The 15,156-nt window shown below is 39.4% G+C and overlaps 1 protein-coding gene across 1 annotated transcript; it reads right to left on the bottom strand.

Moving 5' to 3' along the window:
* Positions 1–469: 469 nt before the first annotated feature.
* On the bottom strand, positions 470–12,690 carry LOC113029756 (phthiocerol synthesis polyketide synthase type I PpsD-like). Its single transcript, XM_026180746.1, has 6 exons — positions 12,633–12,690; positions 11,962–12,115; positions 7,914–8,074; positions 7,526–7,732; positions 7,215–7,396; positions 470–6,167 (listed from the first exon to the last, which is right to left on the bottom strand). Exons 1-6 carry the CDS (start codon positions 12,688–12,690, stop codon positions 624–626), a joined length of 6,306 nt encoding a protein of 2,101 aa, XP_026036531.1. The 3' UTR covers positions 470–623.
* Positions 12,691–15,156: the final 2,466 nt, after the last annotated feature.

Below are 15,156 nucleotides of genomic sequence, written 5' to 3'. Positions count from 1 at the left end.
TTTGTGCTCAGCAGAAGGTTCAGAAATCATGTGTGCTGCCAAATGATCATTCATAAAGCTTTTTTCCATTAGTGTCATAAAGTTGATAAACACTCAGAATTAATCAGTTAACAGTGATAAGCACTGATAGTAGATAGTAGAAGGAGAGAACCCAGTGACAGATGCAGCAAGACCAATTATAAAGATAAAACATTTATTTCAATTTAAAAAAAAAAAATACAAGATAAGGCACTTACTTTACATAATTTAGCAGTAAACGCATTTATACAGACTTACATGTTTAGTTGCAATCCGCTTTTTTTCTGTACCATATTGGTGAGTAAAAGAATGACATAAAATATCTTTTAAAAACTTCCAGTTAGTACAATACATGCCATTTGTTTAAAAAAAACGCATTACAAAAAACAAAATCAACCAAAATCTAAAAATGAGTGCCAAAAAGGATGAAAAGTTCTGTAAACAAGTAGCATTAATATCAGAACTTTCTTTTATTGCAATGGCCATTTTATTTATTTATTTTTTAACTGAATCTCAGTGGAAAAAATATATTGAATCCATTATTGTAGTGTTCTGACGGTTGATGGCTGATTGTATTCATAAAGTAATATCTCCATTTGAGTTTTTCACAATCTGGTAGAAACTTCAGCTTCATCTGGTAGAGACTCTGGGTTCTCACTGACACTTTCGCCTTCAGCTCCTTCACTCAGTAGAGCTGCCATTGTTGCAATAGTTGCATTGGGATCCAACAGTTTCACCAAAGGCACATTCACACCCCTCCCCTGAAAGATCAAATTCTGCAGAGTCATAGCCTGCATAGAGTCAATGCCTAAGGATGAGAGTAGTAAATCATCTTTCAGCTCACTCTGCTCCATCCCAATAGTCTCACTAAGTAGAGAAACAACATAGTCCTTTGGAGAGACGCAGACATCTTGTTTAGTTTCAGAGTAAGTCTCTCTAGATTTTTGGAAGGCTGCCTCAACTAATGCAGAAAGGCGCATAGTCAAGGCTTTATTTTGGGAGAGGATATTGTATCTGATGTTTCTGAAGTGAAACCTGCAAACAGCTTGCTGGGGTCGGTTGAGCACAAGGCATTGCTCCAAGCTTTGATAAATCTCAGCCACATCTAAAATCATTATTCCCTTTGCTTCCAGAAAACGCTGGAAATGTTCTTTGTTCAAGAGCAGACCAAGGTTCAGAGCTCCCCAGTTGATAGACTGTGCAGGCAAGCTGAGTTTGCGCCTGTATTGACAGAACAGATCGAGAAATGTATTGGCTGCTGCGTAGTTTGTTTGTGATGCGTTTCCCAGGAAAGCGGAGATGGAGGAGTAACATACAAAGTAATCCAACGGACAGTGCTTTGTTGCATAGTGCAAATTCAGGACACCGTTTATTTTTGGCCTGAAAACCTTCTCGTACAGAGATCTGTTAAGGGTCTCAATCAGTCCATCATGCAAGACTACTGCACTGTGAAACACACCTCTGATCGGAAAACCAGAGAACTTCTTGCCAATGACATTGATGACTTTGTGCATATTCTCATAAACAGATACGTCACACTGCATGCTGGTGATGCTGTTTCCACACTGTTTCTCCACATTGTTGATTTCCTGCTGGACTTCTGGTGTGGGCTTGCTTCTGGAGAGAATGACAATGTACTCACCACCTCTTTGTGAGATGAACTTAACAGTCTCAAAGCCCAGACCAGAAAGACCACCTGCCACTACATACACAGACCTCTTTCGAAAAAGCTGTTTTTTTGTTGGGAGAAGTGGAATCTCAGACAGTGTGCTGCCAACATCATTTTCTAGAGCTACGACAGCCAATTTCTTGGAGCTGAAATATGAGTCTGGTTTTGCTGAATCAATGCTTTTTTGTTCAGATTTTGCACTCTGAAAGGTAAAGCTTTCAAGAGCCAATTTCACATTAAGGTTTAAGGACTTAAGCCAGTGATGAAGGTATGGCCTGTGTATTCTCAGGGATCCCTTTTGGAATATGACTGACATCTGAGTTATCTGTACATGAACACCTTCCTTTGCACTTTGGAACACTTCCTCAACGACTAGATCCTGCTTCGGAGATTCACATACGATTACAACATGTTGTAACCCTGAAAAGTTGCAAATTTGAGCAGTTAGGGATTCATCAAATGGAGGCAGAATGACAACTGCACCCAACTGACTGGCACCTACAAAAGTCCCATTGCACTGCGTTTCAACATTCACATTCCAGCCTGATTTGCAAGCGCTAAGTGCCAAGACTTTCAATAGTGCAGAATCAGGCACAGAGCATATGATTGTTATATTACGCTTGGCTCCGAGCAAGGCTCGATGAAGGATTTCCCATGCTAGCACAAAGTAGGAAACACAAGGTGTTTTTCTGAGGACTGGGAACTTTTTGGTGCTGTAGCACACTTCCTGTGGTACTCTGATCTTACTTGCTGCCACCACAGGATAACAGGAAGCAACATGTTCTCCCACTTTGAATTTCCTTACATGTTTTCCAACTGCAATGACAGTACCGCTGAAGTCAAGAGCGAGCAGCTTGTGTTTCTGAGATGAGTGCTTGTTCCAATACAGTGTTTTGCCGAATTTTAGATTTGAAGAGCTGACTGGGAAATAGTCTGATGAGTGAACACATATCTTACTGGGCTGGATTTCAATGAATGTATCACTGATCGGCTCAGCCTCCTCGTCAGAGCAAATGGCACTCAGTTTCATAATTTCATGTGGATCAGCTGTCAGAAAAATACATGGTTCAGACACTGTAGATGTATAAGTGCCAATCTTATTGTCATTGATTTCTAGTGGGGTGCGCACAATGGAAGGTTTCAAGACCTGCCCATCTTTTACCACCAGTTCTGGGTGCTTGCTGCATGGGTATGACCTTAGGGCATCAGACAGAGCTGCAATGTCCTCAGGAGAGATCCCGCTCATATCAATCAGCTGAAAAGAAAGATCTGGTATCTCAGCAGCGAACGATCGTGTCATACCAACAAGAGCAAAACCTGGACTTACATGATCTACTGTGATATCAGATGAACGGTAGGTTATGGCTCTAATTGATTTTGGGAAGTGAATTCGCTTTAGCTCAACAACTATTTGGCGGAAAATCTCACAGCAGTCAGCTAGACTCTGCAGGATGATTTCAGCTGGCCATGATGTGAAGTCTTCATTGCCCCACAAAAATAAGACCTCATCAAAGTTTTCTCTAATATCTCTGATTTTAAGATTTGCCAGAAGAGAAGGGAAACCATTGCCCAAGATGTCCTTTGCATATGCGATGGGAATGTAAGTAGATGCTGAGTCCAAATGTTTCTTTAGACCATCAGCAATCCCTAAAGTATCACAGAACACCAACGCCTTTGGAGGAGGAGTAGCAATGTGATCATTTGGGACAACATCGAAGGCATTGTGGTAGAAGTACTCATCTACCACATGAGAACGACTGCCTAGGTACTTGATTATGACATTTTTGACCTCAACCAACACTCTGCCTTCCTTGTCTGCAAAGCACCCACAAACCCCAAAGTGATCAGTGCCCACATCAGTTGCTCTCAGATAAATAGTCATCTCATTTTGCAAAGGTTCAAAGACTGTAAGACTTCCTATTTTGGCAGGAAATCCTGGCCTGCCAGCAAAGATGTGCTCTACTGCAACTGGGAGAAGCTGCATCAGATAATCCAGCAAGACAGGATGAATGCAGTAGTCATGCAAATGAGGCTGAAGTTCTTCTGGAACTGAGACTTTTGCAAAAGCCTCTTTCAGATCATCTCCATAGTGCACATCCTTCTTATTCTGGAAGATGTCTCCATACTGAAAGCCTCCTTGAGAGAGATACCCATAAAACTCCTGAAAGCTCACTACAGATGTGCATCGTTTGTTGATGGAGCTTAGTGAAATGCGCTGCTCCTCAATCAGCCTCTCTTTCTTTGAAACCACAGTGCCTGATGCATAAGCTACAGATGAGGAGAAAACGGTGAATCTGGTTTCCCTCTCTGTTTGTTCTAGTTGCACTTTCATTTCAGGTGGATTCTGTGTTAAAACAAATGGTCTGTGAAAATTGACACTGAGCTGCAGTGAACTGAGAGGTACTTTTGGTTTAGCACTGGCCATATACGCAGCTAAACCCAGCTCAGCATAGAAAGCACCAGGGATGATGGGTACATCATTATGCTTGTGCTCTTTCAAGTAGAAAGAAGAGTCAGACTTTAGATCACAAGTGAAAATGTTGCTTTCACTTCCCGTCTGACACAGCACAGGATGATTGCTTGCTGTGTTATTCTGTGCTGCCCCAATGATAACATCCCTGTCTGAGCAGTCAAATTGATATTTAGGAAAAGGCAGAGGTACTGTCTCATAGCCTTTATAGAAGGTGTTCCAATCTACTTGAACGCCGAGTTCAAACAGTTTAGAGACAACAGACATGACTGATTCTTGATCTCTTTCTGGCTGCACAGAGGCAAGGACAACCGTGTCATTTCCCAGAGATTCCATAATGTTTCTCTGCAGTGCCCTTCTTGGACCTATCTCAACAAACACAGTGTGCTTCTTTCCTCTAGTTGCTGACTGTACTGCCTGCTCAAAAGCAACCGGCTCACGAATGTTTCTAGCCCAGTATTCACCTGTGCAGAAATCTCCCTGCTGAACTTCCTTCCCTGTCACTGTTGAGAACAACTCCGTGTCAAGATCATTTGCCTGTAAGATGCCAATTTTTTCCACAATTTCTGGTAGAATTGGGTCCATCATGTGGCTGTGATAAGCAGCAGGGACATCCAGCACACGAAGGAACAGATTCTGACTATTGGCTGAGGTGCTTAGCTCCTTATGGAAGCGCTCAATTGCGTCTGTCTCACCTGAAAGGGTGCAGGACTGTGGGCTGTTATATGCAGCAAGGCAAATTTTACCAGAGTAAGGAGGGAGCAGTGAAGATACCTCTGATACAGCCATGTTGCTGATCACTAGCATCTTTCCCCCGGTGACTTTTCTCTGGAGAGTGCTGCGGAAATATATGACTTTTACTGCATCCTCCAGAGACAAGAGACCAGAGCAGTGAGCGGCTGCCACTTCACCAACAGAGTGTCCAAGAATTGCATCAGCTTTGACTCCCCAGTGCCTGAGCAAGGTAGTAATCCCAACCTGAATAGCAAAGAGGAGGGGTTGGACAACGTCTGGGTTTCTGAAGTCGCTGCTCTCAAATTCGCTCTCAAGAGTATCCAGTATGTCCAGAGGACTGAGCTTTTGGAAAAGGTCCTTAATTTCTTTGATCTTTTCTCTGAATATAGGCTCGTTTTTTAGTAGCTGCATGCACATACCATGGTAGGTGACACCATTTCCACAGAAGACAAACACTAACCTTGGATCTGAGAAGGCAACACTGATATTTTTGCCAACAGTAGCAATTAGCTTCTCTTTTAGATTAACTACAGAAGACACTGTGATGGCTTTTCTGTATTTATGTTTTTGGTGGGTTCTTCTGCAAGCTGACGTGTAGAGCAAAGAATCTAGATCAAACCGGTTTTCTGCCTGTAGCTGACTGATGGTATCTTCCATCATCATGTTAAGTGATTTTGAAGAATTTGCAGATATGACAAAATACTTGACTTGCTTCTCATCATGCCTTTGCTTAGAATATGGCTGGATGTGCTGTGTGACAATGGCGTGTGCATTTGTTCCCCCAAAACCAAAGTTGTTAACTCCTGCAACTCTTGCACTAGAGCATTCCCATTTTTCTGGTTCCTTAGGAATTTTAATGTTTAGTGCTGTGGTATCTACACTGGAAGCCTTATCAGTGTAGAACACCGAAGGAACAATGGTCTCATGCTTCATCATCAGGAGAACCTTAATGAGTCCAGCGACTCCAGCAGCAGATTCCGTGTGTCCAATATTGCTCTTTACAGAGCCAATCCAGAGTGTCTTTGAACCGGGAGGTCTAGATTTAGCAATGACGTTGGAAATGCTTCTTGCCTCTGTTGGGTCTCCAGCTGGGGTTCCAGTCCCATGTGCCTCTATGTACTGGACATTTGCCAGGTCAGACTCTGAATAGATTCTGCGGAGAAGCTCCTCTTGTTGTGTCATGGATGGTTTGGTGATTGGAGTAACAGAGCGGCCATCTTGGTTTACAGCAGTTTTGCTGATTGTACCCCAGATATAGTCATGGTCTTGAAGAGCCTGTCAAGCAACAAAAAGATCAAAATGAAACATGAATAAAAGTGTGTATTGATAAAGAACATCTAACACCAGAGTCAAACATATTACATGACATATTTGAACTTTAGCTTATAGTTATAAATATATAAACTAGATTGCACTAATGTGAGTTACTCAGCTGAAGGATAAATACTGCAGAGATTTCCACTTTGTCTTAAATCAAACGGAATGTTCTATATTTTGCGTAAAGGTATAAAAAAAGAAACCCTTCTTTTAACTGTTTCCCTTTTCACAACGAATTGACACAGTGGATGGATCCATATTTTTGATTTGGCAAAAATATTTTGCCCTTTCAGTGCAATCACCCATGTTTCTCCTGACATTTTAGGCAAACATTTTAACCACTGCACTATGGAGCCACTTGTACAGCTACAGAAAATACATTTGAAAATATCCTCTGTTCAAGCTGGTTAATTAGAACTAAACTAAGTGTGCAAAAATGAAAATGAAATGCTAAACCAATCTGTTGGAGACAATTTTTATAGGCTAGGCGAGCAGGTCAATCACGTTTGATGGAAAGTGTACAGTTGGTCACTGCAGTTAATTGCAATTGATCACTGAATATGAAAAAAAAGGGAGTCATTGTTGTGTTTTTAGCTCATCCTCCCGAAGGACCAACAGGTCTATGAAATGGCGAGGTGTTCATCGCCCATCTGTCTGTCCCTCCATAATTCACAAGGTTTGCAACTCCCCCTAGAATATTTCTCAGATTTTAGCTAAACTAGATTAACTGTAATGAATATGACAGTTTGTGATCCTGCTGTACTTCTCAGTGGATTTTAATTATCATTAGTTTGTGCAACAGAGCCATTACTTTGTACAAGAAAACTGATAACTCCCCTTCTGTACTTCATGTATTATAGTAATCTATGAATTGTGATGGATCATCAGCTGGTTGATCTACTACATTGCCAACGTCCGGGTTTGGCACTTTGGCAAACTGCCCATTTAATGTTTAAATTGCTGAAGTATTTGACATTTTCTTATAATTAATCTGCATATGCTGACCTTTTTCAGTGGTTTTAGGAGAACTACTCCGCATCCATCCCCTCTGCCGTATCCATCTGCTCTACTGGAAAAAGGTTTGCTGGTTCCATCAGGTGAGATCATCTTGGCTTTGCTCAGCGCAACAAAAACTCTTGGCTCAAGGATGCAGCTGACCCCTCCACAGACAGCCATTTCACAATCCCCTGATAAGATAAAGGACACCATATCATCCCAACTAATTAAAAGCTAACGCCGCTTTCTAAATAAATACGACACTACAGAATGATTTCCTCTATTGCTAATTAACCTGAAGTTATCTATGCTGGACAGACCTTGTTTTATTGATTGACAGGCAAGATGAAGAGCCACAAGGGATGAAGAACAGGCGGAGTCTAAGGACAGCGAAGGTCCGGTGAAGTTGAAGACATAGGAGACTCTGTTTGCTGCAATACTCATGGCAAGTCCTGTGCCAGTCCAGTGGTTGATCACATTTGGGTGCACATGTGCAGCATTTGTTTCATAATCTCTGTTCATTATTCCTACAGAGATACATAAAACACAGGGGTCATGCACTTATCATTTTAACATTATTCATTTGAATGGATGTAAATTTTGATGGTAATTCTGGTATAAAAAGTAGCTTTGTTTTGGATCAAGCACCCATTATTGTAACACAAAACAATAAAAACACAAAACACAAGTAAGCTTTTAGTACCTTACCAAAAAACACTCCTGTTCTGGTCCCACTGGCTTTTTCCATTGGAATTCCAGCATTTTCTAAAGCCCTGTAGACACACTGAAGGAGCTGTTTTTGCTGAGGATCCATTTGTTCCACTTCACTGTCACTGATGCCGAAAAACCTGTGGTCGAATTCATTAAACCTGAAAATACCAAAAAAATAACAAGGTCAGATTCAGGCAATGGGATTTTCTAATTATGGTTTAAATTCTTCCTTCTTAGATTATTTCTCATACATGTGTTGCATTTACAGTGTAATGCATGTACAGACTCTAAAGCTGTAAAGCTGTTTCTATTGTACAAACCTATAATCAGTTTCTATTTTTGGTTTGTCCACAATTTCAGTGCAATACTCCACCAAAAGAAAGGAAATTAATGCAAATGAAAGGCAGATTTGCTTAAATCCAAAGAGCTAAGGACAAAACACTGCAGTTTGGTAAAACACAATGAAAGAACAAACCTAAAACATGGTAAAAATAAGGTACATTCTCTTTCTATTTGGAAGTTTTACATATCTGGACATGACAAATATAATTTGGTCCAGGTCACAAAGATAGGTCAATACAACCTAAAGTGAATTAAAACACATGACATATTACACCATGCTTTTATTTATTCAAACAAACAAACAAACAAACTAAGCCAAAATGCAGAAGTGATGTGTGAAAAACTTAAAAAAAACTAAGTAGATCTTCACTACTTCCATAGAAATTAACTGGTTAACTAGCAGCCAAGCCCTGTAAATCAAACAAACTTGATTTACTGATCCGAAAGTTTGAGCACCTCACACTTCTTGATCAGTTATATTTTGGTGGTTTGTTAGTCTGGAGTATTCGGGTTTGTGATAACACAATGTCAGAGAGGTAAGACAGCAATGACTAGTGGTAATTATTATAAGCAAGTGGAAAACTTTCAAGACAGTTTTTCATTGTCCCAGGAGTGGAAGACCCAGCAAATTTACCTCAAGGTCAGCCTGTGAAATGCAATCTTAGACTCTGCAGGCCTCAGTTAGAACATTAAATGTTCAAGTTCAGACATTTATGGCGTGTTTGAAAAGGTTTACCAGCCTCTTCTCTCTAAAAAGAACATTTCAGCACTGCTTAGGTTTGCCAAGTTGCATCTGGACAATCCACAGGACTCGTTTGGACAGATGAGACCAAAGTGGAGATGTTTGGCCATAACACACAGTAAATACATATCAGGGTGATGGTTTGGACTTGTTTTATAGTCACAAGATCTGAGAACCTTGTAGTCATTAAGTCAGCCACAAACTCTTCTGTTTACCGAAGTATTCTAGAGTCAAATGTGCAGCAATCTGTCTAACAGCTAAAGCTTGGCCCAATTTGTGTCATGCAAAAGGAAAATGATCCCAGCAAATCTACAACAGAACAGCTAAAATGAAAATAATCAAGGTGTTGGAATGCCTCAAAGTCCAGACCTCAAACAGACTGAAATGATGTGTTGAGGCAAACCTCAATAAACTGAAACAACATTGCAAAGATGAGTTGGACAAAATTCCTCCACAGTGAAGTGCCTGCCTGATAAAGTCATGCAGAAAACTTTAAGTTATTGCTGCTAAAGTTGATTCTATAAGCTACTGAATCATGGGGTCCTCAGGTTTTCACACACTGCTTCTGCATTTTGGCTCAATTTGAATTAAACCCATAATAACACAGCGTAATATGTCACGTTTTGTAGTTCATCTGAGGTTGTACTTGCCCAAATTTAAGACCTGATAGAACTGGATGATTTTTATTACATCCTGATATGTAAAACCTCAAAACTTTTTTCTTAACACAACTGTATCCATCAGCGCTGTCTCATTTTACTGCCTTAATGATCATGTGCTACATTTATGACCGAAGGTAACTGAGCACTAAATTGCTTATATTTTATGATTAACATATGAGACAGTTGTTCTTTGTCAGCGTTCAACAAGCAGTTCAGTGAGTTCACTGTAAGTGGGTTATCTTGTTATTTGTATTTCACAGTTATATACAGCCAATCCGGTCGTTAAGTCTGACGTCACTAGCCGTGGCTGGGCCTAAACTCCGCTGCAGGTCCATATATCAAACGATCACTATGGCATTACTGAGAGTTGAAAAACTGTCTAAAGTCTTTCATCTTTAAAATGATCAGCGTTCTGCTCTACCAGGTGTAACAATTGAGTTTAACATCCAGGCATCCATGAAAATGGAATTTATGACATTTAACGGAGTTAGAAGTTAGCAGGAAGTTAGCTCGCTAGCTTCTATCTAAATACAATATAGCATGTCCTGACTGCGGGGTTTTGGAAACAAATTAAAACGTACAGCTCTGTTATCACTTCCAACATAAATGAAGACAGAAAACTAAACAGCAGTGACGTTTGTAGGGTTACTGAAGTTTGGCTAGCTGGTATATAATGATGTGCTACGTGACCACTAGCGACACAGCTATGTTAGCATAATATAAACAAGCTAACTTTTTTCCACTCGATAAAAGTTAACGTGAGTGTTCTCGGTGGTCAGGAACAAATGTAATCGCATGGCAGCATGCTCTAAAAGGACCAAACTTCAGCCAGGAGAACAACTGAGATAATCCATCCACAATACAAGGTTAGTCATTCATATACTGCTGCATGGGCTGGGCTGTAGTTACATCCTAAGGTTTTAAAAACTGAGCTTAAATAAATGATTAGCGGTAATAAAAGCTGAGGGAGGTCAACAGTGATCACTGACTGTTTTATGAGCTTTTTGAGATTAAATAGAAGAAAATACAAAACATTAAAAATGTCAACAACACAAAAGCCATATTAAACGCAGACTACTTTAGGCCCAGAAGTAGGATTCGTCACGTCATCACTTAACGACCGGATAGGTGATGTTCAGTCTGTGACATCACCAGCAATGTATATACAACACACTAAAACCATTAGGCCAGCGGTCCCCAACCTTTTTTGCGCCACGGACCGGTTTATGCCTGACAATATTTTCACGGACCGTCCTTTAAGGTGTCGCGGATAAATACAACAAAATAAAACTAGTACTGGTACCGAAAAAAAGAAGATTTATTCATAACACACGTGAAAAGACCGAGGAAAACCGAGTTAACGATCAAAATGATAACAAAATAACGCTGAAAACCGATAAAAACCCTGAAAACCATACATTTCACACCTGAACCTCAACTCTCGCGGCCCGGTACCAAACGACTCACGGACCGCTACCGGTCCGAGGTCCGGGGGTTGGGGATCGCTGGATTAGGCCATCTTCCATGCAGGTGGATTACAGCACAACTGATATTTTATTACCATTCCCCGAAAGTCCTATTATGAGCACTTATGCTCCATGAATTGGTCTCCCAGGGTGAAAACGTTTTTGTGGAGTTTGACTATAAGATCCCAAGGAATCTGATTGAGAACATTCAGCAGGAAAGGCCTAAACTGAGTGAATTCTGCAGTTTTCCAGCAGGAACAACACCACCTGAATCAACTGGCAGATTTGCCTCCCTGCACAGAGGTAGGTTAAAGTAATCTAAAATGGTGCCTAAAGTTAAGAAATGAAGTGCTTTTCATAATTTTTGTAGTCACTCTGAAATGGCCCTATGTTTGAAGATAAAGCAGGGTTGTTGTTATGTAATATAACATGGACTTGATAAGAAAAACCTTCACAGTTAATGGATTAAATTGAACCATGCATCTTAAATTCTTTCACGAGTATTAATAGGACATCTAGACATATGTAAACAGACTCATTTCCATGGAACATTGTGCTAACTGATGGAGGTTTATCATGTTAAGAGGCCATATTTGAGTAGTCCAGTGTTTGGAGCACTTGTTTTATTTTCAAAAGGGGAAAAAACTAAACCGTCTTTGGAAAAGTGTCAAAATAGTACATCTCTGTTTTAATACAAATTAGGAGCAGCAGTGTGATTTCATTAATCAACACTTCATTGTGTGAAATTGCCAAACAAAAGTTAATATGACTGTACTGATAGGCGCACATTTGTGAAACAGATAAGCAGATCTAAATGAGATAAGGGGCCATACCCGTCAATGAGAGCAGCCTTGGCTGTGCGGGATTTACCCGGCTTGTTGTCATCAGGATCATACCAGCTGCTTAAGTCAAATCTCTCTTTGGGAATTGGCACAGAGCAGTTTCTCCCGTTCACCAGAACCTTCCAGAAATTGTCAAGCCCCTCTCCTGTTTTTGGGAGAAGATACATATAAAACACTTACTTTTTACACTTTATGTAACTATAGTGAAAGATTTTTCACTGTTCCTAATATACTATTTGGGGAATGGTACAGTTTTTGCCTCTGTATACCACCATTTGTGTCTTTTTAAGAATCTACTAGATTAAGCCTAGCAATGCCTCCTTCACCTCAGGAACAAATCTTTTGGGTGTTCCAGTGGACAGCTATCAAGTTTTTTGTAACAACCTGTCAAATTACTTTTGAGCCTCTGAAAATGACTGCAGTTCCTAAACAATTCATCTAATACTTTTGTCAAACCCCTTTAATCAAAGCTGAAAGTCTGCACTTTCATTATCTTGACTGATTTCAAATCCACTGTGGTGGTGCACAGATGCAAAAACACAAAAATGTCCATGTTTAAATACTTCTGGATCTGACTATACACCATGTGACGCACAACAATCAAATTAGGTAGTAAAATAATATCAAAGACACAAAACAGAAACTTCCTAAAGTGTCCTCACCGCCTGGAAAATTGCATCCAATTCCCACCACTGCAATGCTGTCTTCAGTTTCTTCCATTGTGACAGAAAATCACTGAAAAATAAAAAAATAAAAAAAACAGAAATCTTTAGTGTGTTAGCATGCAATCACCATGGCAGCAGATCAAAAAAAAAAAGTGGAGCGAGTTATTGAGTGAAACAGTGTAGTTAGTCCAGTTTAGTCATGCAACACTGTATCCTTACATCCATCCCGTTGGCAGTTTCCCTCACTGATGGTATCACTGCCGGACTTGCCGTTCTTATAGCCAGCTTCTTTTCTTTATCAAACATTAATGATTCATGCTATACGTGGCCATGGAGATGAAGGACTTCAGTGCACACATTTATGGTGCCTCGCAAATGATTAGACCACGTTTAATGGGCAAGTCAATATATTATATAATAGCATGGCCCTATCACAGTTTCAGTTTAACTAATTATCATGTTTAAAATCCTGGAAACAACTGGAAATGGTTATAAAAGACATTTTACACTAACTCATATTAATTAATAAGACAAGTAAGTAATAAGTAAGCCATAAGTGTTATCAATATTACAATGTGCATACCACATAAGGTTTACCAGAGGTAATCCACACATGGGCCAGCACAGGACCACCAGTGTGTCTCCAACTGGCCTTGTGCTGGCCCATGTGTGGGCCCCCTCTGGCAAACGAGATCTGGGCCACCAAAGGGCCGTTATTCTTTGCGGTATGTGGGCCATGTGTAAGCACATTGTGTGGGCCAGATCGGGCCCATACCAATTTTGCTATGTGGGTATGTTAAGTGATTGTACATAACTTTGTTGATTACTTGATTAGATAAGTTAAGGTCATAGTAGATATTCAAAGCCAAGAATGTCCAGGAGTAACAATATCTCTAAGGTAACTTTTGAACTGAAATAGTTTCTAATAGTACCACAGAACAAATAGCTTACTTATTAGGAGGATGTTTATTTAATGCTGCATGTCAAAGTTCCTCTTATTCACTCAAAATGATCACAGTTGACCTAATTATAAATTAATACAAATACAAATTTATGGAAATTTAAAATATGAAGTTAAATGTTGAATCATCAATCGATCATAAAGCAGCATAAGATTCTTTAAAACAATGAATAATTATTTATTTTTTCCCCCCAAGGGCTTGGTCTATGAATTTAATTTTTAAGCAACATAAGGAACAATAGACTGGTTTTCCTGGTTAGTGTTATGATCTTATTACCATTATCAAGAAACCACAGCCCCACAGAATTACAAGGTAGAATTCCAACCAACAAGCATTGTCTTTATTACCCTCCCTTGCTGTTTAATGATTAAATGAATGAAATCCATGATTTTATTAACTTGATCAAAATATTTCAGGGTCTTAACACAGCAGAACATTTAATATTTTGGTATAAGGAAATGCAGATATTCATAAGTTATTATTAGATGATAAATAATGTGTCTGTCTCAGTAATAAATAATAATAATGAGCTGAAGTAATGAAGGATAAAGTAATGTACCCAGTGTTTGAGTTCAGGCTTCAGGCTGGTTTAACCTTTAGCAGGTCCAGTGTTGAATTTGACAGCAAATTAGGATTTAGTTTTAGTCATAATTAAGGCATTAAATTATTTTAGTTTCAGTCAACTAGGCATCACAAGATGATAGCAGAATAAATCTAAATTTGACTCATTTGATTTGAAAAATAAAAAAGTGTAAAAGTTTGTCTGTTTTTACCAGCAGGAGTTGCTCCATTTTATTTTCCTTGACATCAAATACGAAATGCGTTGGTAGGTGCGCTCTTCTCCTTACAAATGCTGAAATTGTATTGGATTTCCGTGAGAAGAGCATGAGAATAAATGAGCCCCTCCACCCACACCCATGTTTCCCGGGAACATATCAAACGTGCCAATCTAACCTTTCTGCACAAGGAAATAAATTCTGATTGGATCACATCCAACCTCGCCCCGCCTTTGTACAGAACTTAAATTACATCTGATTCGGCCTCATTTTTATTCGTAGACAAAACTGTCAATACATGTCATCATAAAGTTGTCATCTTGTTTTTGTCAGAAAAACAATGAGGACAATTATTGATTAATGAAATGAACACTCATTTTTGGAGAAAAACATTATTATTATTATTATCACACAAAACGAGACATGAAAGCATAACAGCCACAATGATTTAAATATAGTTTACTGAAAGCAAAAAGGAAAACTTTTTATTAGTTTATAGCCACATATAACCATTCAACTTTAAGCGTTATCATGAAGGCCTCAGACACTGTAAACAGGTTGCTGTAAATTTTACGGTAACTTACTGGCAGATGGATGCAAGTAATAAGCTGTAAAAGGATTCGCAGGAATCGTCTTTATAAGCACTTTTTACATCCTGCTGAAACCATTTTATATAAATTTGCTGTGACGGGATTTTACAGAAATTTACATTTACAGTAGTTACTGCACATTTATTTGTTTTTGCTGTGTGTTTGTCTATCTACAGTGAAGTAACTAACTTAT

Source organism: Astatotilapia calliptera, chromosome 9 (genome assembly GCF_900246225.1).
Source record: "Astatotilapia calliptera chromosome 9, fAstCal1.2, whole genome shotgun sequence".
NCBI classification, from domain to species: domain Eukaryota; kingdom Metazoa; phylum Chordata; class Actinopteri; order Cichliformes; family Cichlidae; genus Astatotilapia; species Astatotilapia calliptera.
The sequence above is the reverse complement of the archived record's forward strand: the minus strand, read 5'-3'. Positions and strand labels throughout refer to the sequence as shown.